This window comes from Labrus mixtus, chromosome 7 (assembly GCF_963584025.1).
Source record: "Labrus mixtus chromosome 7, fLabMix1.1, whole genome shotgun sequence".
Lineage (NCBI taxonomy): Eukaryota > Metazoa > Chordata > Actinopteri > Labriformes > Labridae > Labrus > Labrus mixtus.
In genome coordinates, this window is record NC_083618.1 from 2,363,740 (window position 1) to 2,388,060 (window position 24,321).

The 24,321-nt window shown below is 39.8% G+C and overlaps 1 protein-coding gene across 2 annotated transcripts; it reads right to left on the reverse strand.

The window, feature by feature from the left end:
* Positions 1-2,741: 2,741 nt before the first annotated feature.
* mapk14b (mitogen-activated protein kinase 14b) lies at positions 2,742-24,101 on the reverse strand. 2 transcript variants are annotated; one of them, XM_061042049.1, is made up of 12 exons: positions 23,637-24,101; positions 14,421-14,550; positions 11,792-11,850; positions 10,096-10,207; positions 9,912-9,941; positions 9,687-9,734; positions 9,453-9,567; positions 8,591-8,662; positions 6,693-6,772; positions 5,570-5,648; positions 4,954-5,127; positions 2,742-4,825 (listed from the first exon to the last, which is right to left on the reverse strand). In XM_061042049.1, exons 1-12 carry the CDS (start codon positions 23,753-23,755, stop codon positions 4,758-4,760), a joined length of 1,086 nt encoding a protein of 361 aa, XP_060898032.1. In that variant the 5' UTR covers positions 23,756-24,101; the 3' UTR covers positions 2,742-4,757. The 2 variants fall into 2 exon arrangements, with proteins under 2 accessions (XP_060898032.1, XP_060898031.1); XM_061042048.1 differs by lacking the exon at positions 6,693-6,772 and adding an exon at positions 6,129-6,208 and having other exon boundaries at positions 23,637-24,100.
* Between the last annotated feature and the right edge of the window lie 220 nt (positions 24,102-24,321).

The window sequence follows — 24,321 nt, forward strand, 5'->3', positions numbered from 1 at the left end:
CGAAAGTGAACGACCCAGCAGAAGAGTGGAGTTGTAGGGGGCGGGGTGTATTGAGATAGTCAACAGCAAGTGCTTTTTATGTTCTTACGAATACAAGCAGTTGTCTCATATCTATTTATTTGAATCGCAGAAAAGCAACGCGTAGGAAATTCACATTTCAAAAACAGCTGCGTGGCTTGCCGTAGCAGGATTTACCTGTTGTCTGTGAACCCAGGGCCCAGGGCCCAGGGTAAGTGTTCCGGCCGGGTAAGTGTGGCCCCTCTTCCACCACAAACTTTGCAGTTGTCCTATGTAAATGTCTTTTCCGTTGACTTCTGTCTCTACGGTACAATCAAACACATAACAACCGTACTCATGTTGAATTATAACGTGTTTGTTTGTTTGTTGTAATTAAAGAAATACATATGAGATGACAATTTGCAATGAAAAGGTAATTATCTTATTCCTGCATTTTGACTCAGGATCATAAAATGTGCTAATAAAGGGCAGAATGACCCTGAATACTGTTTAAAAAACCTACGTCAGTCATGCAAAACAGACCCACATTTAATTTTTAAAAATTAATAAATACGATTTTCTGCACAATGAGCCTGATTCAGTGCTTTGGGAGAGAGAACAGTGACTTTGAAAATAAAATTTGACATTGGAAACTTGAATTAAAAAAACACGACCATTGGCTTGAAAACGCTTATTTTATTTTGACATTTTTTCCCATGCTGGTGTTTTTAAATAGCCTACTATGATACTTTCCTTATGACTTTTTTTTATAGATGGAAGCTGTTTTCGGTTAAATCTTTCCCAAGATCTCACAGTTTTGGGCGTTGAGGAAAGGGTTGAAGGGGAGGGGGGCAAGGAAAGGGTGATTTACATATAATAGAGGGAATGCATGTGACATCACTGTGGGCAGAAGCATTTCAGGAACTAGTGGGAAGTAAGTAAACAGCTTTAACTCATAAAACACCTTTTCAGTAAGTATTTTGTTGACGCAGTTCTTTGCATGCATGTTGATCATCATGTGTGCCTTCAGGCTCTACTTTTGGTACTTCCCTGGCTTTGAAATCAGGTAAATATAAATGTCAGGAAGCCTGATTACTGGTCACATATCAATGTCCAAGGGCACCATGTCTTGCTCAATTGTAGGGATCATTGTTGAGTCCAAATGTTCTTATTTATAACAGATTTTATTTGTTTACTCAGATTTTGTTGTTTCACCTTCTGAAGAGTCATATTCCACCTGAGATGGCGTGGTCAAAATGTCTTACCATTATAAAAAACAACTTTAATTGAAAAGAGTCACATAAAGAAAGTATCAGAAGATAATCATTGAAAAACACCAGAATGCACAGAAATATCAAAATGTAGCAAAAATAATTCTTAATACCTGTTTTGTTCATCAGTTAAACTTTTTTCAGTGCCAATTGAACTTTCAATACTAGTGGCTCAATGCCAATATCCATTTTTTTTTAGTTCAGGGTTTGTTTTCAATGCCAAATTTTACCAATGATCCCAAAATGCAATGTCACCTGATCTGACTCCAACGATCGAGGCCTCCGGGCAGCTTTGTTACTGTTTTTGAACAGTTATGTCCAGTCATTGCTATTCTGAGTCACCATCTTACAACTTCTTTTTAGCAGTGTTCAGCAGAGATTATTGTTGTGATTGATAAAGTTTAAATTTATACTAAAGAGAGCTCTATTCAAGAGACAAAACAGAAGTCCGCTCAGTCGAGAACAACCTGTTCAACCTGCTCAAAATTGTGATGGAGCCTGGTTCAGTGTTACAAACAGCAGCAACATTGCAGCAAGTTGCAAATTGGGGGTGATGGTCAATGCAGAAAGGTTCATGCAAACAGGAAAAAAAAGGCCTTCATTACATTAAGTCAACTATTAATTCACAAAGTGAATTTTATTGTTATATTTACTTACCATGGGGCGCTGGTAGTCCTCCAAGCAGGCGGCCCAAGTTCAAATCTTTGGCTCCTTTCCCGCATGTCATTCCCCTCTCTCTCTCTCCCTGATTTCCAACTCTACCCACTGTCCTGTCTCTCAATTAAAGGCACAAAATGCCCAAAAATAAATCTTAAAAAAAATATTGTCAAGTTTTTTGGTGTGTTCTCGGTTTAAATAATTGAAATGGGGTGCTTTTCCAATTCATCCCGTCTAACCAGGATTATAAAAAAAATATTTACTTACCATATTTCATACTCCTTTAACATTTTAAATATTCAACTGGCATGTACCTGACAGGTACTTAAGTATGAAGACTCACCTGTTCAGGCAGGCATTTGGCTAACTTTCAGAATCAATTAATGCGCTGTGAACATTCTGTTCATTCTATTTTGGGAACTGTTTTTTGTTCTGTTTTTTGTTTTGTTTTCTTATGTGCTCTTGTTGTTATTATTCATATTACGGTAATTCTAACTACACCATTATTACTACTGTTTATTGTATTTTATGTCTTTGTAAAGCACTTCGTGGCTAATGTCTGTGAAAAGTGCTATAAATAAAATGTACTTACTATTTTTTAGAGTTTAATTTCCTCTTTGACATGGGAAGAGACTCATTGATAAATAACTTGCACCATTAACAATGTTGAGGTTTTATTAACAAATACTTCCTTTTTGCTCTTCCTACAGGATCAGTTATCTCCCTCATCAGCACAGGTTTTGATCTACTTGCACTCTGCTGCCTCCCAGTGGTGGGATACCAACACATACAACTCACCAAAACACACTGCACAAGTTTCCGTTTGAAAAATAGTAGCCTTTATTTTCTAATGGTGGTATTTACAGGTGGCGTGCTGCCTCGGTACATGTAGTAAATAACATTGTAAAAAGATAAGAACATATCTCAGGCAAAGAAAGCATCACCAAAATTAACTACGGACTCTGGGATACGGACAAGATAAATAATGTAATGTATGCAGTCGTTTTAAAAACTACACAGAGTCAGGCTTCAGCTTCGCCCTTCAGCATCCAGTGAGTAAACGAAGAGTCTTTCCCACAAACATGTGCCCTGCTAAATCATTCAAATGCATGACACATATAGTTCCAAAACAATCGATAGTACAGAATCACAGAATAACATCAAATCTTGATTTAACACACAAGAAAATAATACATTAGAAAAAGCACTACATGAAAACAAGCAGATGCAAATGAAATATCGAAGACACTTCTTACTGTTGCGATGATAAAAGCAAAGAGGGACTGTGAGCCCATTTGTCTCATGTGGATGTAACCTTACTCATATAATGGATCTTACAGAGAAGATAATAGATGTTGTACTCAACTTCAGTGGTTTGTATATCAATTAAAAATAGATTTTTCATATTTTTTGCTTTGTTTTCCTGAATCTATATTTGAAAGAATGATACTTTTGGAGGGCAGTGGCTATGGGAACCAAGCTAGATAAATAATTGTTGATAACTTCTTTCAAACTTTTCTCAAAGAGATTTTAAACTCTATGCTCGTCTGCAGCATGTAAATAACACGAGTTGGCTCTGATACAAAAGCTGTCACTGCAGTCACCACGGCTTGACTGATGTTTATTGACGATGCAGTGGCATGATACAGTAAGCTCTCCATAAATAATAAAAAAAGAACCTAAAATTCTGACAAATAATATTCTCTTTTACAGCGATATACAAACAACATAACAGAAGATCATAAATACGAGGCAAACTGGTGCCTCCAACATTCAATAAACATTAATAGTATTGAATTTGATAAATGATTAAAGTACATTGTCAGGTGGTGTTGTGGTGGGACACATTACACTTAAATAAACTGATGAGCCAAACCTGGCTTGATCATGTGTAAGTGGTATTGTATATGCTGACAATGGTGACTGGAACATTCTTCTGAAAACAACACATCAGAAGTGCTAAAAGATGAATTCATATGGAAGGAAGGCAAGGAGCTTCTAGGAGGAGAAACTGATAAATAAGCAAAGTCCTGATACTTCCTAAACGGATTTATGCACTCCAAGCCTTTTAATCTAACAATTGGAACCATGAAGCCATTTTCATTTAGAGTAGAATATTTGACATATCCTACCCTATACATACTTGTAGTAAATGACATACTGTGTTGTTTTAAATACCATTATAAACTAAACTCTAGTGAAATAATCCATACTGTCAAAGGGGTGGGCTGAGCTGACTCAGCACTTCTGACTACTACACAATTACTGTAACTGGTTTGACTGAAGTACATATGTACAAATACTGTAGATCATATTTACACAGTTCTATGCATTGGTAGAAATAACATTTTCAATTTAGGATATGGAGGAAAGAGAAATCTTAGACACACCGCAATTTTAAACTTTTCATTGCAAGCTTCCTATAAGAGTTACAATAATTACTGCTAAGAAGCATTCTTTTATAAAATATACATATCCAGTCTAGTGTCTCCAATTTGCCGTAACATACCGACATGTCATTTCTAAAAACAATCTTTAACCAAAGAGGGGATCGATATGGACTATAAATGTCTGAGATAAAAACTCGCTAGTCTGCCTTAGTGCGCGGGGATGCAGAGTAACAAAAACACCAAAGTAGGGGGACGGAAGGAACAGGATGTCAAGTTTACTCCCTGAAATCGCAACGTCCCCCAGAGATGAATAGTGACAGGCACTTGAATGTCATGTGTGCGTGTGTGAGGAGGAAAGTGGTGGATAGTCACATGAGACTGATAGTCCTCAAAGAGGGTTTCTTGGAAAACAAAAGCTGGAAGAAAAGGTGCCGCCTCCTCCTCATGACTCCATCTCGTCTCCATCGAATGATGGCGCCACAAAGCTGAGGACCTCCTCGTATGTTAACCCTGAGAGGTGACAAAAAATAATGTTGGACATTATGTCCCCCGACAGGTCGTTTTTTTTAAACACAACCCTCTGATGTTCTCCCCAGCAGATCAGGTTACACCACGGTTTAATAAAAGTGGCAACTTACTCTTCCATTCTTCAATTTCCAGCTCGCGGCTTTCAAAGCTCTGGTCGTAAGGCTCAGCTTCTGGCTCGTCGTCTGGATCGTGGTACTGGGCAAAGTATGAGTGGGCCAGAGCCTCAGATGCTGTGATCCGCTTGTCTGTGTCCAGCACAAGCATTTTTTCCAGTAAGTCCACCGCTTGAACAGAGAGACGAGAAAAAAAGAATGAGTATGTGGAAAGGCAAAGAGAGAACAGGGAACACAAACACTCATAAGACCAGTGGTTCCCAAAGTGGGGGTCACAAGCCACCTAGAGGGGGGGGTTGCGAGATTCTTTCCAAAACTACTAACTGATAAGAATTTAAAAATCATTTAAAATTGCACATTTTATATATGGAAGAATGACTTGTATTCTGTTTCAAGTCTTTCTTATAATCAATTACTAATAAAATAATGTTGTGGTTTTATGGTGTTACACGCTGTTGTGTAACCAGTGTTTGGACAGGCCTATTAGTGTGTGTGTGTGTACACTGGACACACAAGTAATCAAACAGAACAGCAGTGACTTGATGAAACCACTGGAGGGACTCAGTGAGTCAGGATTTGCCATCCACAGTGTGATGCTGAGGCAGGAACTTACCGAGAGGGTTGGCTCCAATAAACACATCAGCAAAGTTCCTCTTTGGCATGTGGGGAAGTGAGTTAATGTAGTTCCTTGCCTGTAATCAAAAATGAAACATAACAGCAAAACTGTATAAGATAAAGCTGTACGGGGGGAGAAAGGTTAAACTTAATGACACTGCACATTAAAATCTGTAAAAAAAAAAACAAACACACATGATTTTCTAAATTTGCCTGGTGAAAAAAATGATAGAATACTTCTTTCCAGTTAGGCATGCTTCAAACACTTCAATAAGAACCTAAATCTACCACATTTGCAAAGCGTAGTGCCCTATTTTTCCTGAACCGATGTGTCACCACAAACAGCTCATCAGAAAACACTTGCAAAGCACTCTGGAAAAGCCTTGCTGAGACAAGCTCGGTGAGTCAGAGAGGAAACGGGGAGTGAGAAGAGGGAGAGCAGAGGCAGCTGACTTAAACATAACACATCAGGTCTAACCGTATCTGCCTGTAAAACAAGACTGTGGGTATATCAGCTGGGTGGGGGGGGGTGGGGGGGGGGGGGGGTCGAGTCTCACCTCATGGCTTGGCATCCTGCTTATGAGGGAGGCTGGGGGCGTCCCCGTCAGGCGCATTATCTGCTGCAGCTGGTTTATATCTACAGCTTCTGAGTCAAGGGTCATTGTAACATGAAGGTCAAAGAGCAAGGGGTTTTTTTGTGGCTAGGAGATGGGATGGAGGGGGGAGGGGGGGGGGGGGACTTAAGATGGATGAAGAGAATGTAACAGAGAGGAAGAAAGAGCTACAATTCAAAGTAACACTAGCCTACCTATAACCTAACATGAAGGGTCCAGATTTTGACAGGTTTGTTTACCTTTTAACCCCGCCTCTGATTATCAAATTAAGAGATTTGCTGGAATACATGCTTACAAGAAGTAAGAATCAGAGCCTTGTACTGTAGAGTAAATAAAGCCTTAAGAAAACACACTTAGTTCAAGGCAAAACAGGTGCAGCTTAGAGAAAAGTGGTGCCAATACAAAGTAGTTCAGTACGCCTTCCTACTCTTGCAGCACAAACAAAAAAAAACAGGCAGGAGGGAGGGACAGTGCAGAGAGCTCGGCAGGATGGATTTTAACACTCACAGACTCCGAGGAGATTTTCATCATGAGCTCGGGGCCTGGGGTTCCGATGATTACCATTATAAGCTTCAACTGATCAATGTCTATCACACTCACATGAAGGAAAACAGAAAAGGGATGAAGGGTGATGGAGAGGGATGAGACACACACAGGAAAAGACTTTTACATCCAACCACTCTTCTTAAAAGGGTCGCACCATCAGGAGATGATTTACATTTTGGTGGGAGGCGCATATTTAAACACACAACACAAGAGTGTGTGTTACTGTTTGTTTTGTATTAAACATTGTTGTGTTCTGCTGCTGTGTAAGGGAAGCGTTGTGGGAGGGAGACGGGAAGATGTGCTGTATCTTGAAGAAAGTGTGAAGACAACAGTGAGCAGAGCTGAGTCATAGACCACAGGGGACTTTAACTCTGAACACACACACACACACACACACACACACACACACACACACACACACACACACACACACACACACACACACACACACACACACACACACACACACACACACACACACACACACACACACACACACACACACACACACACACACACACACACACACACACACACACACACACACACACACACACACACACACACACACACACACACACACACACACACACACACACACACACACACACACACACACACACACGTTCTGTTACATGTACAATTATGGGGCCCTGGTGGCGCAGAGGTTGGAGCGCACCCCCCCTGTATGGAGGCTGTGGTCCTCCGGGCGGGAGGGCGGCCCGGGTGTCGAAACCTGTGGCTCCTTTCCCGCATGTCATTCCCTACTCTCTTTCTCCCTGATTTCTGACTCTGTCGACTGTCCTGTCTCTCCAATAAGGGCACAAAATGCCCACAAATAAATAAAAAAAAAAAAAAAAAAAACAATTATATAAATTGAGGGGCAAAAAGAAACAAAATGCGGCAGGTGTAAAAAGACAAAAATCTAAAATATTTGCAGTACAACAGTAGCATGCATTCATTAAGAGTGTGTGAGAGACAACGCAACAACTGAAAAATAAAGCTGTACAACTAAAACATACAGTAAAAAGCAATGGTCATACAGCGGCCGTTATCATTGTGTTGCGCTTTTGTTCCCAATTCCAAGCGCTTTATCCAAGTGCTCTCTAGCACACAGCCAGCACTTTTCTACTTGAAAAAAAAACAAAACATGTAGACACAGGCCCATATGATCCCCTTATTTTTGCCTCCTACAGATCATGTTGTGTACCCTCACGTTCTTCTTGCTCCGTGTCTGGTCACTTTTATTAAGCTCTTCATCCAGACAAAGTAAGGGGGCAAGCGTTCTCCGTTTGATGCTCAAAGGGAGGGGGATAAATGATCTTAAATATAAAACATACAGCAAAATGCAACCGAGCAATGGTGGTCAATACAGCAGCCATGTTTAAGAGACTGTTGTCAGAGAGACCAGATGCAGGTGCAGTGCTTTTATTCTCAGCACACATGCATTTCATCCAAGCAATGAAATCAACCTCTAAGGTCAGTGACTGTGATGCCATTGTGTTTAATCGCAGGTCAGGTTGGATCGCGGGTCATATATTTACGGGTCAGGGCTGGCACTGATTTGACATGGGGGATAATTGCACTTAATGAGTTGGATTTCAGTACTGAGCTTTATGGGTACAGGCGGATACAGGTGCAGGACTCTGGTGTGTGTGTGTGTGTGTGTGTAAAACAGTGTGGTCTCAAACTGTGTGGTCTCAAACTGTGTGAGAGCGTCAAGTACAAAATCTCATGCTACTCTGTAGCTGTAGTCACATATATATATATACATAAAGAGAGCAAATATCTTTCAGATATACAGAACACCTTCAGTAGAGGTTAATTTTTGCTTGGCAGTGACAGCAGTGAAAGGATACGGTCTGTGCCGGGGAAGAGCGTCCGTCCTGTCAGTAGTTCTGCCATGATGCAGCCCACCGACCAGATATCCACTATTAACATGTAATGAAGAAAAAAAACATCCTTTAGAATATGAAGCTTTGTATTCAATGAATTACACTCATTGTCACTTTTGCTATAACTGTATAGTTTGTATATCAAATGCAATGCTACTTAACACGTGTAGACAATTCAACAATGCAGCTTGTTCCTTTTAAAGCATCTTTTCAAACAGCTATTTATTAAGTGCATTGCATCTGCTACATAACTACTAAAGAACTGGACTCCTACATTATAGGCTTATTATTTAGGGCACCATCATTTTTTTGCCTCCGAAACTGTCTGGTGCAGAAGTAATGCTTTTTCAATTGGGGAGGTATTACAATTTAAAAATATGGAATTAAAAAAAAAGGAGCTCTATCAAAGCCTGGCAAAGTGTTTGAGGACAGAACTACATCCTTTGACCATTCATGCCTGGACGTCATAGCCCAGTTACTAAACGGATTTGGCTGCTTTGGCCAGCGTAGCACCTTTTAGTCACGTTGAATCCAGCAGAAAATTGAAATGCTGACCTAGTTCATCTAAAATAACACTCATCATTTCTTATGTCAGAAATTCTTAACAGAATCTCCCTGAAATAAAAAAGCTACATTCATAAAAAAGACACAAATGTCCGGTGAAATGATGGAGTTTTATCTATATTTTCTGAGTCACAACAACCCCCATCGCACAGATGATAGCCTGCTATTTCAATGTGATTTCAAAGTGTGGAATTGAAAGGTGTAATGATGCATTCAGATGTGAACTTGATGGTTGAATGTGTGTGCCTGTGTGTGTGTGTACCCGTCATGTTGTAGTGCATCCAGTTGAGCATGATCTCTGGAGCTCTGTACCACCGGGTGGCCACGTAGCCCGTCATTTCATCATCTGTGTGCCGCGCCAAACCGAAGTCCAGGATCTGAGGGACGATGGGGTTTTCATTATGTAGGAGAGGGAGGAAGAAGAAAAACATGCTTCTTTAGCATAATAAGCTAAATCACACACGGAAATCCTTTTTATGAATGAGCGCTTTCTCACCTTGAGTTCGCAGTCTTCATTCACAGCCAGATTACTGGGCTTTAAATCCTGAAAAGAAAAGAAAAAAGGAGGGGGGGAAAGGTCAAGCGAAGGAAACATAACGGCATGTTTATGTTTGTCAGATACACTACAGGATGTTTGTGATGTGGTATTCATCATTTTGTTCTTCTTGAGCTACAGAGGAGTTTGATAACCTATCAGAGACATGAAAGAGTGTGGACTTACTCTGTGGATGATATCTGCAGAATGGATGTACTGATGGAGGGAAAAAAAAACAAATGACTTATTCTTAACTTGAACAACACTGAAATTCAAACAGCCAAACTGAAATTGTGTTATTGGATGTTTTTACATTCTCTCAGTGAAACATTGCAGTGATGAATCTAAACTGAAGTCCTGTGTCACTGACCTTTAAGCCTCTGAGGATCTGGTAGATGAGGAACTGGACATGGTCATCAGTCAGCTTCTGACACTTGACGATGTTGTTGAGGTCTGCACCCATTAGATGTGTCACCAGGTATCTGCAATCATAAAGTACAGCCCATCAGATGGGAGACGGCCATTTGTGTCTCTTTTTTTTTTAGTCCTGTACAGTTATCTTCAATTCATTTGTCATGATCGTTATAACTTAAGTGTGCTGTTATGGTTCATAAAAGGGCTTTGTCATTTTCTAGGTGACACATTTGCAAGAACGACTAAATGAAACATTAAACTTTAAAGTCTTTCTATGTGATTTTTCACACTTAAATATAATAGAAATCAAGTATATCCTCTGAAAATAACTCTGTGAGTCATGACTGTCTACAATGGGTGTAACACCCGAGTCCCACTGTCTGTGATGTTTTCAGAGTTTTCAGAGTCCTATCTTCACTTTGTTTACATCGTCAGGACGGCCGGCTGACTCCTCCCCTCGTGTATAAAAGTTGTTTAATTGAGGGACTAGAGAAAAGAAGAATAACATACTGTACTCACTGCTTAACTGTGTTTCTAGATCACGTTCATTTCAGGTAAATTTACATGCAGTGTGAAGATACGAGCATAATAAAGATCGCTAGCATTAGCATGCTAACACAACAATGCACCGCAAGGTATTTTTGATTTCATGCTGGTGCTCAAGGGCGACATCTGCTGGATCAAAAAAATCACATATAAAGCCTTTAAAAGACTTTATCAGACTGTTTTAGGGAGGATAGAGTTGTTCATGCATGTTTCAGGAACTACAAGTGATGGAGTGTGGAAAACTCACTGATGAAGAGTACAACAAGGAAAAAGGCATGATAGTTACCGTTATCTTTTTTTTCATGATAGTGGAATGTTTTTTTTACAGGGAACAGATCAGCTGAGTGTAAATGTCTGTTTATGGTATATCTGCTCTATCTGACCTCATTTGCCTTATTTTTTGTATATATTATTATTGTTTTTATTTGGCTATGTTTCATTTTTATATTTCATTGTTGGCATTCATTGTGGACAGCAAAGAAAGAGTTTCATTGTACAGGGAAACATGTTTCCTACTGTGCACATGACAACAAACATTTTGAATCTTGAATCTCATACCACACGAGACCAGTCGGTGGCTCACCTACGAACATGTGCATGCACATCTTGCCACTCTTGCCTGGCAGTATAATGATTGATTTGTAAAATGTTTCTAACTTTACTGTTGATCACATGAAAGAAAGAAGGTGTGACATCTTTTATTATGAGTCTACGTTCATGTGTTTGTGGAGCTTCATCTCACATTTCCATAAAATGTGCGACACGCTGATGACGCCACAGCATGTGGAGAACTCAAGGACACTGATTGAGTATTCTGTGCACAAACACACACACACACACAAGCCCCAGAGACTGCCAGATGGCTGTTACCATGGAGACTAGCTGTGATGTGTATGGTGCATGTGTCCCATCTACATTCACCATCAGTAAAACCTGCTTTACATGCTTGACTCACGTTAAGTCATAAGAAGAACAACAAGAAAAAAACACAAAGTCATCTTCTGATTTGAACATTTTCCTTTTGATAAGAGGGAGACGGAGAAATAAACCGTGCAGCAGAGACAGAGGAAATCCTTGGAGACAAGAGTAATAAAAACTTGACTTACACGTCATTGAACTCCTCTAAGCTGGTCGCTGGAGTAAAAACATCTAATAGACTAATCACCTGGAGAAAGAAAAGAGAGATACAAGTTTAGAAAACATTCACTAATCTCTATGATCAGCATCTATGTTTTAAAATACAAAAACATGCTATCAGTCGTGTCTGTCACTGAGGGGAACATAACAACTGTGTGACATTTCTACTCTTTGCTGGATTAACTTTGCAACATTTTCAGTTGAACTTAATTCAGCCAAACAAACAGATAAGTTCTGCCTTGTTTCACTGCTCCAGTATCAACGCCTAATGCGCAGTAATAAATATGACATACACTGGGTTGGCCTTGTGCAATGTTCTCACTAATAAGTGGTTTAATCAAATAGATACTGGCTGAACAACCACAACAGATAACATGTCAGAGAAGGAAGAGAACATTATCTATTTCTGTTGAGCATCAAGATGACAAGACAGGCACCAGCATCGTGTCGATGTTGTGTCTCAGTGTGTTGAAAGCAAAATACACACTTAAGGCACCAGAAGCATTGCATCATGTTGGTGTGTCTACATTTATCAGGCTTCACTTGCTTAGTTGCATTTTCACATTTCGACTTAAGTGAAAAAGTATGACAGGCTGCATATAGAGTAAGTTAGTTTGAAGGTTTGAACTAAGGCATAAGAAAAGAGAAGAAGGACAAAGTAGAAATCATATTAAAGGAAAATCATCTGTGTGTTTTTATCTACAGTACATGTATATATTATGCACAAATCCAAGCTGGTAAACTGGCAGACTGTAGCCCCCCGAGTGCCCACCCTGCCCCCCTGGAGAGAAGAGAAGGAGGTTTGGTAGGTATTGTAAGAGGGGAAAAAAAAAAAAAACATTAGAGCAGCCCACCCACACAGGGCACAAACTCTCAGCTGATTGGTGGGCTACTGCCACAACAAAACAGCTGATTGGTCCACTCAGGCTTTTTCCAAAAAATCCAAACCCAGGGAGTCTCCTGGCAACAGTGTGAGCAAAACACAGAATCCCTCTCGGAGTGAGGAATAGTAGCTTTTAAAACCCTTTGATCGTTAAAAAAAAAAAACACAGCAGAACCTGGCAACAACATGCTCATTACATATCACAGATATAACCTTGAAGGTAAGCTGGGATAAAAAACTGATTTGAATTAGACTTGTGTGCTATTTATTCGCGTTATTTGTACATCTTGCATTTGGATCAGTGACACAGGCACTGATTCTTTATCAATTATCTACGTAAAAACCTTTTCTTTACAGATGCACTGACGCAGTTTAACCAGCAGCACTGGTGCACCATGCAACACTAGTTGTAAAGTAGTAAAATGAAGGCTTTTATAGAAACGAGGATCCAGAAGATGTGATGTGTGAAGTCCTGTACGATGTAAAATAATACTCACAGGAAATTCAATTACCAAGATCTGCAGCTTTGTTGGTCTGTGTCCGTTTAAGAGGCTCTATACTTTTCAAGCTGCAATTTATTTTATCCCCAGAGGAAATGTTTTCCTAAAACTGTAGTGTTTTTAAGCTCCAGCACTGATACCATGTCAGTTATCAGTGAGCTATAATAACATGCTATTTCTACCCATTACTATGGTGTACATTTTTTACAACTCAAACTACAAGCACCAACAGACACATCTCATCTCACTCACTGACTAACACACATCATTGAGCTGTGTAGCTGCTCCCACACAGCACACACAGACTCCCATCAGCCACTCTCCAGCTTGAGAAATCAGAAGCACTTATATTACATAACAGCAGAGGATTGGCGCTGTTTGGTCCGACTGTTAGCTGGATGCTGCAATAGCTCAAAAGAACTAGAATCTGTGTTTGTTTGTTTTTTGTAAGTGGGCAGTACCTACACTTACACACAGAGAATAAAAACTACCTACAGGATCAGAAGGAGAACTGATGATTTGATGTCGCTGCAGCAACAAAAAAAAAAAAGAGACAGAAGGACAAAAAATGCCACATAATAGTGTTCAGGGTGCAGCTGTAGACCTGTTTGGTGAGTTGATATGTAAACACAGTGAACATGCTTTACATGCATGTTCATGCGTGTGTGTGCTGTTTATGTGGTCAAACATGAAACTCAAACAAGAAGCTTCTTTCCTCTTCTTTAAATGTTCCTCTTTCATAAATCCACCTCTTCCCTTTAAACCCCTGCTGTTCGATTTGGAACAGAGGATGGCTCTCCTCTACAGTTCTCTCCTTATTCATGAACGCTGTACATTTGGACAATTCATTAAATAATCACCTGGGAGTCTCTTGTTTTTTTTCCTCCATTTTACATTAACAATTTTAACACTTGCTCTGACTGCATGAAGCATTTCCCTTTGTAGTCAGTTCCTTATTAAACTCTTGTATCACCATGGTCTCCATACACACAGACACATTCCTGAGGGCAGACCTCCAGCGAGGACTCACACAGCATAACAATGTAAGCAGTGGTGTGAGTAAGTACATACTGTGCAAACCTCGTGTGCAACTTCATGCGCACACATATGCAATCCTTTCATAAGAGCTTAACTAAAAAACAATGCATACATTATACACAGGAGGCTGTGTGTGTGTGTGTGTGTGTGTGTGTGTGTTGTTTGCAGGTGACTTACATTCTCGTGCTTCATGTGTTTGAGCAGCCGCAGCTCTCTGTACGTTCTCTTTGCATGGATGATGGACTGGAAGGGTCTGGACAACTTCTTCACTGCTATCTTCAGGCATGTCTTCTCATCATACGATGAGCTGAAAGAAAAAGGGGTTTGAAACTTGTCAGACATTATTTGTATAAAGAAATAGCATCACATCAGGTGGATAGTGTTATTCAGATCTACACCATTCACTGTTTTAACTGAGAGGGAGATTTTTTCACTGGAGTGTGTGGGCGGCTTTAATGGTCCTTAACTCAAATAATAATTGCATAACATGATGCTCCTGGTTTCACTTCTTATTTTTACTTCTCAGCCTAAGGCCGCTCGCAGAACATGACTGAACCTGCTGCATTGTCAAAAACAAACAACACAAGTGTGAAAAACCCACCAATCCTCAAGTGTAAGAAGAATGAGTAGGACAACACATTGGTCAGTGAGTGTCCACTTGAGAAGAGAATTTACAATCTACTGTTGTTTACATGTTGCAGGTGTTTGGTTGGTACACCAATGAAATCAAACTTATTATTCTGAATCCATTTAGGAAATGAACTGCTGTCCTGAACTATCAGATTTTACAATCAATCCATCAAAACATAACGTAGTCATATTCAGTCTTTCAGTAACGTGGACGTAAAAACCTAAATATTTTATGACACAAGAGCTGAAACACGGAAATGACATAAACGGTTAGCTGATTAGCTCTGTGACACAATTTGTCTCTGGTGCCTAACTAAGCGTTTACAACGGTCGATTGTCAGTTAACTTTGAATCTGCACCTCCCCTTCAATCATGCTGGTGTTTAGTCAGCAGTCTTCCTTTCATGTGAGGGTGTAACAGTATTCATCATTGTGACTGAAGAGCCCGTGCAAAAGACAAAAAGAAGATTACAAACAAGGCGTGGCTGAAGAACACAGAGAAGCTGAGAGTGAAACCTTTTGAACATTTTTATTTTTTTAAATTCTATGTTATATATTGTAATATCTTCTTATACTGTATTATTTAAGTTGTTGCTAGTTCTGCTTTATTTCCTTGTTAATTATTTAGCACCAATACACCAAGTCAAATTCCTTGTATGTGTAAATGTACTTGGCAATAAACCCTGATTCTGATTCTGATTCTGAAATGTGCTATAATTCTGTTGATGTAAAATAAGAAACAGGCACGTTAAGGATACATTTGAACCGCCCTCTTGCCTGGTTCATCGACTTCGTTCACACCTTTATACCGCTGAAAGACAGAGACACTCTTCCACTAACAAACAAACAGACCGGGTGATAGAAAGCTGGGCATGAAGAAGTGTGACATTGCTGCATTTCCTGTATCTGTACAGAAACACAACCCACTCACAGTAAAAACACATTTTTTTTCCAGGTCACTCATTTAAGCTGCATCGCAAATGGCAGATTGCAAAAGGAGAACAAAAAAAAAATCTGTGTTTTTTTTGTCTTCTAAAGTGCTGTTTCCTCTTTTATGGTTAACCCGTGCTGGAGGAAATCTTTTAAATGTGTTATTTTCTTTGTTTGTCATGAAGGTACTTTACTGCGAGAAGTGATTAAATACTGATCGATATTTGGGCCAAACCTTCCTGAAGAACTACTGACCCGGTTAGAGGGTAAACTCACAGCCATGTCATCAACATGACTTCTTACTCAACAAGAAGGGAGTCTTTCCACTGAACATATTTCACTCGCTTATTTAGACATTTGAACTTTTGATCTTGTCACCACACCACTGTGAATTCAGCAACTGTTTACTCACAGATTCAGCGTTAAAGCTACTATTGGTTGTGTCGCACGCTGAAAAACAAGTCATGAGTGCCAAGCATCCATTCTAAAAACATTAAGATAAAGCAGCATGGCTCTTCCAGTAAGTGAGAGATAATCTCCCACACCCACTGAACTCCTTGTTCCAGGCCTGCAGGACGATGTGAAAATGTGTCACTCCTGAGGTAAATACTCAAGTCAACACCGAGTACACCAATGCTACATGGGAAAACAAAGTCACATGCGTACTGTCTTCTAAACTGCTGCTAATCCGCGAGACAAACATGGCAGGTCTGAGCATACACCGTCTAATTAGTGTGTAATAAATGGAAGTGCAATAAGTGGTGGCCATAAAAATGTGGGCTGTAAAAAAAGGAGCAGAGATCTCAGGGAAGGAGGCATGGTCAGCAGTATGTCGACTAACTGAAAGAGTGAGCACACCGGGTGAATTACTTGTTGAGATGTTCTCATTATCATCCTGCACTCACGACCCAACAAACTCTCTGCAACCTCTGCAAAGCCAGTGTTTTACAGATGTCTGAAGAAGGTGCTTATCTAGACAAAATAATACACACCAAGTTTTCATAAAGAACTTATTCTCGGTGCAGTAATGATATTCTTCTAAAAAATAAAATCTGACATGTGGGCACAAATATGCTGAAGAATAACTGGTAGTAAGAGCTGAACTCTAAGAGAACCTCAAAGAGTGCTACTGTAAGGATTCAGATTTTCTTATTGTGTCCTGTAAATGAGGATATACTTTTGTTAATTCTCTGTGCTTTTTAGATAAATATTGATGAAGTCTGAAAGGCCTTCTTAACAAGGAAGCATGTAGCCAAAAAGTCAATGGGCCTTTTTAGAGCTTTAAAATTGGATTATTCCCCCCAACCTATTTAGCAAGCATTTCAAAGTTCAGACACGTCATCCATACACAAGTCAAAGAACAATGGAGGTAATGACACCTCCTCCTCCTCCCGTCCACTTCAGTCGACCACATAGCCAAATCCAGCTCTGTGCAATCTATACTGAATGTTCTGTCAGAAACAGGAATAGAAAATAATCTGGGGTTTTGCATTTAGTTATTTCATCAGCACATTTTTCAGGCTCATTACCAATGAATATTTGACAGAATCATTTAGTGCATGGACGCACTCTCTGCGCTCACTTTTGAAGCAGACTTGATCATGAAAATGCTCTCTTAGTAACCACCGACAGGCAATATCAGTTATAAAGGTCTGTAGTAGGGCGGGGAAATATATCGAGTTTTAAGATATATGGATATATTTTCAAACAAGATATAGGGTAAGACAATATTGTTAATATGGATATAGTTTATGTTGCATTAAAATAACGTTACAGAGGTGCCAGGTCACCTTTTTCTTATCTCACTGATGATGACTGACTGTCTGTCCCTCTTCACCCTGCTCCTCCTCTCTCTCTCTTTTATTGTATTTAAGGAACATTTTTTATTTTATATTACTTTTTAAATTCACAAACAGGTAGTCTATTTTTCCATGTGTTTTCACTGTTAATAAAATACATATTGATATATATCGAGTATCACCATTCAGCTAAACAATATCAAGATATGAGTTTTGGTCCATATCTCCCAGCCCTAGTCTGTAGTTAGTAAGACTTTTTTTTTTTAAATGTCTTTATGATTATGACAGGAACTAACAGCTATGAAAGTCAGGTAATATAACGAGAGGGGAGAAGCAGAAGTTAGTGTTGATCGTGTTTCAGATGTTTGGTAGTAATCTGTTTTCACATTTCTCATACACATTGGTTCCCAAATGTGATGTCCGGGCTCCCGGAGGACGACCTGGTCTGATTTGAGGTTGTCAAAAATTAGAGTTCAAGTTCAAGTTGATTTGATTGTCATTCATTCCATATCTATAAATCAAACTAACATAGCTTTTCTTAGATACAAGTAAGGGGGGGCTCCAAGGAAAAAGGTTTGGAACCACTGCTCAAACATACACAAAGCATGCATAATGATTTTAATACTGCAATGTTTAAAGAGCCCTGCTCTCTGTGATATAACCTTGTTAACATGTTTATATAGCAGGAGCAATAATCTCCTGTTCCTACCATACAGCTTTAATTGAATTACCCAGGTGAATACAAACACAGTCATTTTTTTTTTCCTTACTTCTCCGCCTACCAATGTGTGAGTGAACAACTTGACTATCCCTCCTGCATCTCCCAGATTAACTGGTTTTCAGGCCTTTGTGGTCCAGGGAGTTCTGCTAGCAAGTTTGAGAATCAAGATTGGCAAGTTATGTGATACCTATATCAAAGAATACAGTTCAGATAAGCAGTTTGCCCTTAAATTCCCTGAAAAGCAAAGAAAAAGGTGTACTTTAAGTTTGCTATACAACAGATGACTATGTTATTAGCCTCTAGGTAAAATTTCAGTAATGAAATAAATCCCAAAGTAACATTTAAAGGGATACTTCACCCATTTTCATTAAGCTTTGTATCATTAGAAACCTGGTAGTATTTTTGAATGGTCGTGCATCCCGCCCTCATTTCCCCCTGAGATGGGAAATCTTTGTATTTCTGAGTCTGAAAAGGAGCTTCCAGTGACGCAAAATGACGTCCGCCATATTGCTTGGAAGCTATGCTAACAGGCTCTATGGAGAAAGCTGATGATTGCGAAAAAAATATAAATATAGCGGTGAGACGGCTGCTGCCGACAGGCTGGTCTTGTGTTTTGGCTGCTGCGGCCGCTGGCTGCCGGGGCCGCCGCTGCCAGCTCAGCAGCCGAGACGTAAGGCAACAGGTGAAGTAACCCTTTAAGTTAAAAATCAAGCATTAATTTCTGCTCTGGGATGCTGTGTATGTTGCTTGTTAATGAAGTCAGACTCGTGCCAATTCATCCTACATGTTTTGAAAATATTTTGAAAAGAAGAGCCATTACCATTTCGTGCAAACTGTTTGCCTCTTGTAAAGTACATTGAAGGAATTCTATGAAGAATTTCATTCTTTTTTAACAATCAAAAACACTTCATAATAAAGATTCTTATGGTGGCAAGTAAAAAAGCGATTACTAAATGTTGGCTTCAGAGGAACCCTCCTAACATGAGACTCTTGAGGAACATTGTGAGTTCCATCAGCTTTATGAAAAAAATGACTTTTGTCCTGCGACTTCAAAAGGAGAAGGGAGAAGAATATTGGAGAAAATGGGATTTATACAAAGATAAAGACTCGTAAATATATCTTGTTTCATTAGAATTTACCATCCATTATGTACTGTACCTGTGCCTTTTACATTCTTGTATTTGATATGATTCATACTGCCCTAGTCCTCATTTGTTCTGTGTTTCTTGTAAAACAAAAATGAAAAATAAAGTAGAAAAAAAAATTTTACAAAATCAAAATGAAAAAAAAAAAACTAAGCACTTGTGATGTCTTGCAAGTCATTTTGGAGCTCTTGAACCCTTACTCATAACCTGAAACCAAAATGATTGCTTTTACTCATCGTACGTCATGTGAGGTACATGTCTGAATGCTTGAGTTTTAAATCTAAGCCTGCTGTTTGTTTGGAGAGGTTACAAGTCAGTGCACATGTCTGCCAGGTTAAAACCTAGTGCATCAGCCCGAGCTGCCCACAGTATTACACCTGCTCACCATATAATCCTTTCTTAAATCAGAAATATAGCAGAGCAGACAAAAGAAGAAGGCTATTATGTGGAGACATGACATCATGTAAGAGGCTTCCAACGACAGGTGAACTGATGAAGAAATGCATGTAAAGCTGCTTGCTGACACCAGTGAAACGAGACTCAACGGTGGCCATAAAGAGAAATAAGAAGGATCACTTTCATGCAGGATTCCAGCAGAAAACATTTTGAATACAAAGACACAACAAGCAAGTTTGGGGCTGTGCCACTCTGTGTTCTCCATTTCCTGTCTGTACAAAATCAATTAAACTATCAAATGTCAACGTGCTTTGAGGAGAAGGGAACATCCAGAGAACAGTTACATGTTGCACTCCAACATGAGTTCCCAATTCTGAAATCAATAACTGCTTTTGATGATTCATCTCATGTCTGTTTTCAAAAGCTGGGAATTATTACAATGACTTCATCAAGGCCTCAAATATTCAGATGTTATCTTTTAGCCGTAATTCATTATCCAGCATGAGCTATTGATTTAATATGCATACACGCCCTGTGGGCCTAAATCTGTTACATTGTGGTTTCTGCTCCGATGGGAAACGCAGACTACAAAAACATGAGGCTCTCAGCAGCACACAGACTATTCTGTGATAGCAGTCAACAACAGCATCAACTGTAACACTTTTCCCTCCATGTCTGACTTTTAAAATGGAGTAAAAGGTCAGAAAAGTTGGAGAAAGTTATGATGTTTTCTTTATAGAAGTCCCGAGGTTGACGTGGGAAATCATTTAACAGCCCACATAGCACATGCTTGGTATATTAAGAATGTGGAGAGAATTCAAACAGAGAAACTGATGAGCGTTATGGCAGAAACAACAAAGACTTGGCCGGTTGAGCGAGTGAGAGTGTGTGTCCAGCTGACCAGCAGTCGTGCCATGCTGGAGGAGCTGCTTTGAGGTTATTCATTCCTGTCAGATATCTTCTGGAGGGTTTTAATGGCACCCTGCTGTTTGGACCTATTTTTGCCTGCAACATTTATAGTGGTATTCCAAAGGCTTTGTAACTATGCGCTGTATAAAAGAGAAAGGCTGACAGCTCCTTGTTCTGGTTGGTGATGTAGCTAAAAAGACCGGACTTTCCTCAAAAGACTAAAAAAGTAGCAGCAAGCCCTGCATGATGCAGCTTGCTTTTTTTTTTTTTTTTACCCCGTAGTGCTCCGACTCTTGGGGAATCCTTAAAGTGACAATGTGATACTCTCTCTGGTGGAAAAGGAAAATCAAAAGAGAAGCTGTGAGCATGCAGCTTTTCAGGTTAAAATTTTAACTTTTCAAACTAAATTTCCACATGTATGGGAACAATGTATAAAAATTGCAAATTACTGACATCAGTCTTTAGATCTTAAAAAAAAAAACAGAAGTAGATATGTGTTGTGGAGTGATGGCGTGGGTGTGTATTTATTTATAAAAGCAACTAAAGATCTGAGAGAGCACAAGACAAATTCTAAGCTTTACTGAGTCTGGAAGTCGACTTTGGGAGTGCACGGGGTCGTAACATTAGATTTAGATTTGATCTTACAATCCCGTTCATAAGTTCGATCTTTCTACTCCCTTCGTTTCTCGTTCTGTTTTTGTTCTTTTGACACTTATACACCTGAGCATCAGGGTCACAAAGTCTGCTTTTGAATATGTTGCTCCTCTATATGGAGCAACTGGTGATCTTTTGACTTTCTAGAACAACATGTGATTCACAAATTGTGTGCTGATAGTGTTGGGCCTACTATTTCAACGATTGTGATCACGTGGATCTGCACAGTCGATCACACTGATCCCCTTACTGTCAGATAGATTATTAAGTATTAAAGCAAGTTGGATTATTCTGGAGAGAAAAAAACACTGTAAATCTGAATGTAGCCAGAGCACATGATATTATTATTCCTATTTGTATGAATTGTTCTTTTTTTGTAGCCTATATGTTTAGTTTGGTCAGATTTCAACAAACTCAACCATTTGATGTTTTTTTTAAATTGTGAATCTTCTTGGGTTGTTATGCTATACTTATTTTTTTGTGTCTGATTTTTAAAGGACATACATGTCACTGAGCTGTACGTTTCTTTTTCAGTACATTTCACCTCTGAGGTAAAATAAGAATAATATTTTATCTTACAACCCATCGGACTCGTTAAATCTTGAGGGCAGCGTTCCACAATGGACAAAATTCATTCTTTCTTATTGCGATTATAATAGTTTTATCTATTTAACTTTTTTTATAGAAAAGAAAACAAGTTAGAAAATAAACACATAACACAGAAACTAATCTTACACTGCAAATGTGAAAAATAACTACTTTTAAATGAAGGCCACTCAAAATGACTTCCACAATTCAACGATTCACTTAGCAGACGCTTTAATTCAAAGCGACGTACATCAGTCTTTTGCAAGTAACCTTCAAAAAATTATATTTGTAAAACATTTAAAAGCTTTTTCATTTTTTTTAAACAACACAGACATCAGATAAAGCTAGTCTCTATCTTTTACAAAATATTATGAGAGGGGAATACTAAGCTTCTCTTGCAGGTTAAAATTGAAACGTGTGACCTCGCCTCTCAGTTTGGACTTTAAATTCACACGAGCATCCATCATCAGGAGTGTTTACTTTGTGTCTGGCAATTACAATCCACTTATTACAATGTTATCAATAACGTTACAAACACAAATGATTTGCATTTGTTCACTAATTCAGAGTTGACGGCTAAGTAACATATATTCTTGCATGGAGGATAACCTCTTTTGGGCATGAGAAAAATTGCATATTATCTATTTAAACATCTTATATAAAGACTTCAGTAAGTATCCCTCTTATGTCACTAAAGAGTGCTTGGTTTGCTCACCCACTCGTGATTGAAACCATTTACTGCTCAGTTAAATGAAGGTACGTTCCCGTCCCAAACATGACTTCATGATGAGTAAAAAAAAGCGTCACAGCTGAGACCACTACCTAACCTCGGGAGTGTGAGTCATGGGGTGTACTACAACGGGATAAAGGGTGACATCATTCTAGAGTCATCATCCTCTTCGAATGGGCTCCTATAGAAAGCTCTCACTATGTATGAGGGGGGGGGGGGGGGGGCTACTTTCTGAAAACCACGTGACCTTCTGGTACTCTGCAAGCTGCACCCAACTAGAAAATGCTAAGTGCATGCAATGTGCGGGGTGTGTAAAGTGCCAGGTTGTGCGAGCAGGGCTGAGGAGATTGTTTCGTTTGTTGTAGGTCGACCCAGAATGTTTAGTGAGCACAGATCATATCTCCCGAGTATAGGGACCACTTCGGTAGATGATGCAAGTACTGACCTGGCCCTTATGATCCAGCCTTCTTCACAAGAGACTGTTGAATTATTTAGAAAAAATCTATTTTTTTCTGTGTATTTTACTCTGGGATCTATTTAAACTTGACCCTAAATGCGCAAGTGTGTTTACTGGAAACGATTGGTACACACAGGTGTTAACACAGGACTCAAAACAAAAACAATATGCACAAAAACAAAAATAATCCCCACCCACCCGAGGGAATACGATCTATGCCGAAGCGTGCACGATGGGGGCATCAGTTCCAAAACAGACTTGTGATAACATGTAAACACAAAAACTACATCTACACCTTTTCCTCCTCTAAAAGCATTTAGAGCTCTGAAAAGCAGCCCGTGTGGAGGTAACTCTGACGGGCCTCTGTAGATGGTAGGAACCCTGCTCGGTCGTTGTGCAATGTGTTCTCGACAGTGCTCTGCAACAACTGCTTACCATACGGATCCATAAGCACCGGAGCCGACGGGAGACAAACTCTGGTACCGCTCCGGGACCTCCCACACGATTTTGTTGAGCTCCTGTCGGTAGAAAGTAGGTCTCTCCTTTTGCGACATTCCTGCGGAATTTACCAGCCGCGCAGCAGCGACAAAACAAACCAGCGGAAACTTCTGCCCTCTCTCTCTCTCTCTCTCTCTCTCTCTCTCTCTCTCTTCCTCCCCGTGTGGCACGACGTGGTATGCTGCTGCTCTCTGCTAAAAAAAAAAAAATGAAACTGCAGGCGGTTCTGAATTCTACTAAACTTCAGCAACCCCCGTCGGTGCAGCTGTGCAAAACAATCCCCACCTCTACGTGCACGTCGGGCCGCTTTGGCAACAAACTTCCTATACAAACCGCACTCAGGTCAGGAAGCTCACACTCTCTGGACGCTTTCGCTGAAATTTTCGCCCAGTTCTCTTCTAGGGCGCGCTGCAACGTGCACGCGTACGCCACTGCGTCACGGCGCTGGTCGCGGCAAACACTATTTCCTCGCGAGAACTGGGTCGCTATTAGGAAACCTGGGGATATCCCGTCCCTGCTGTGGACCTGAGTGGGAATCTCCCTTTGTCAATCACATGAACATGTTTGGCCTGTTTGAATGACTCATCTGGACTGGAAGCACCACACAGAGGCCGTCTACAAG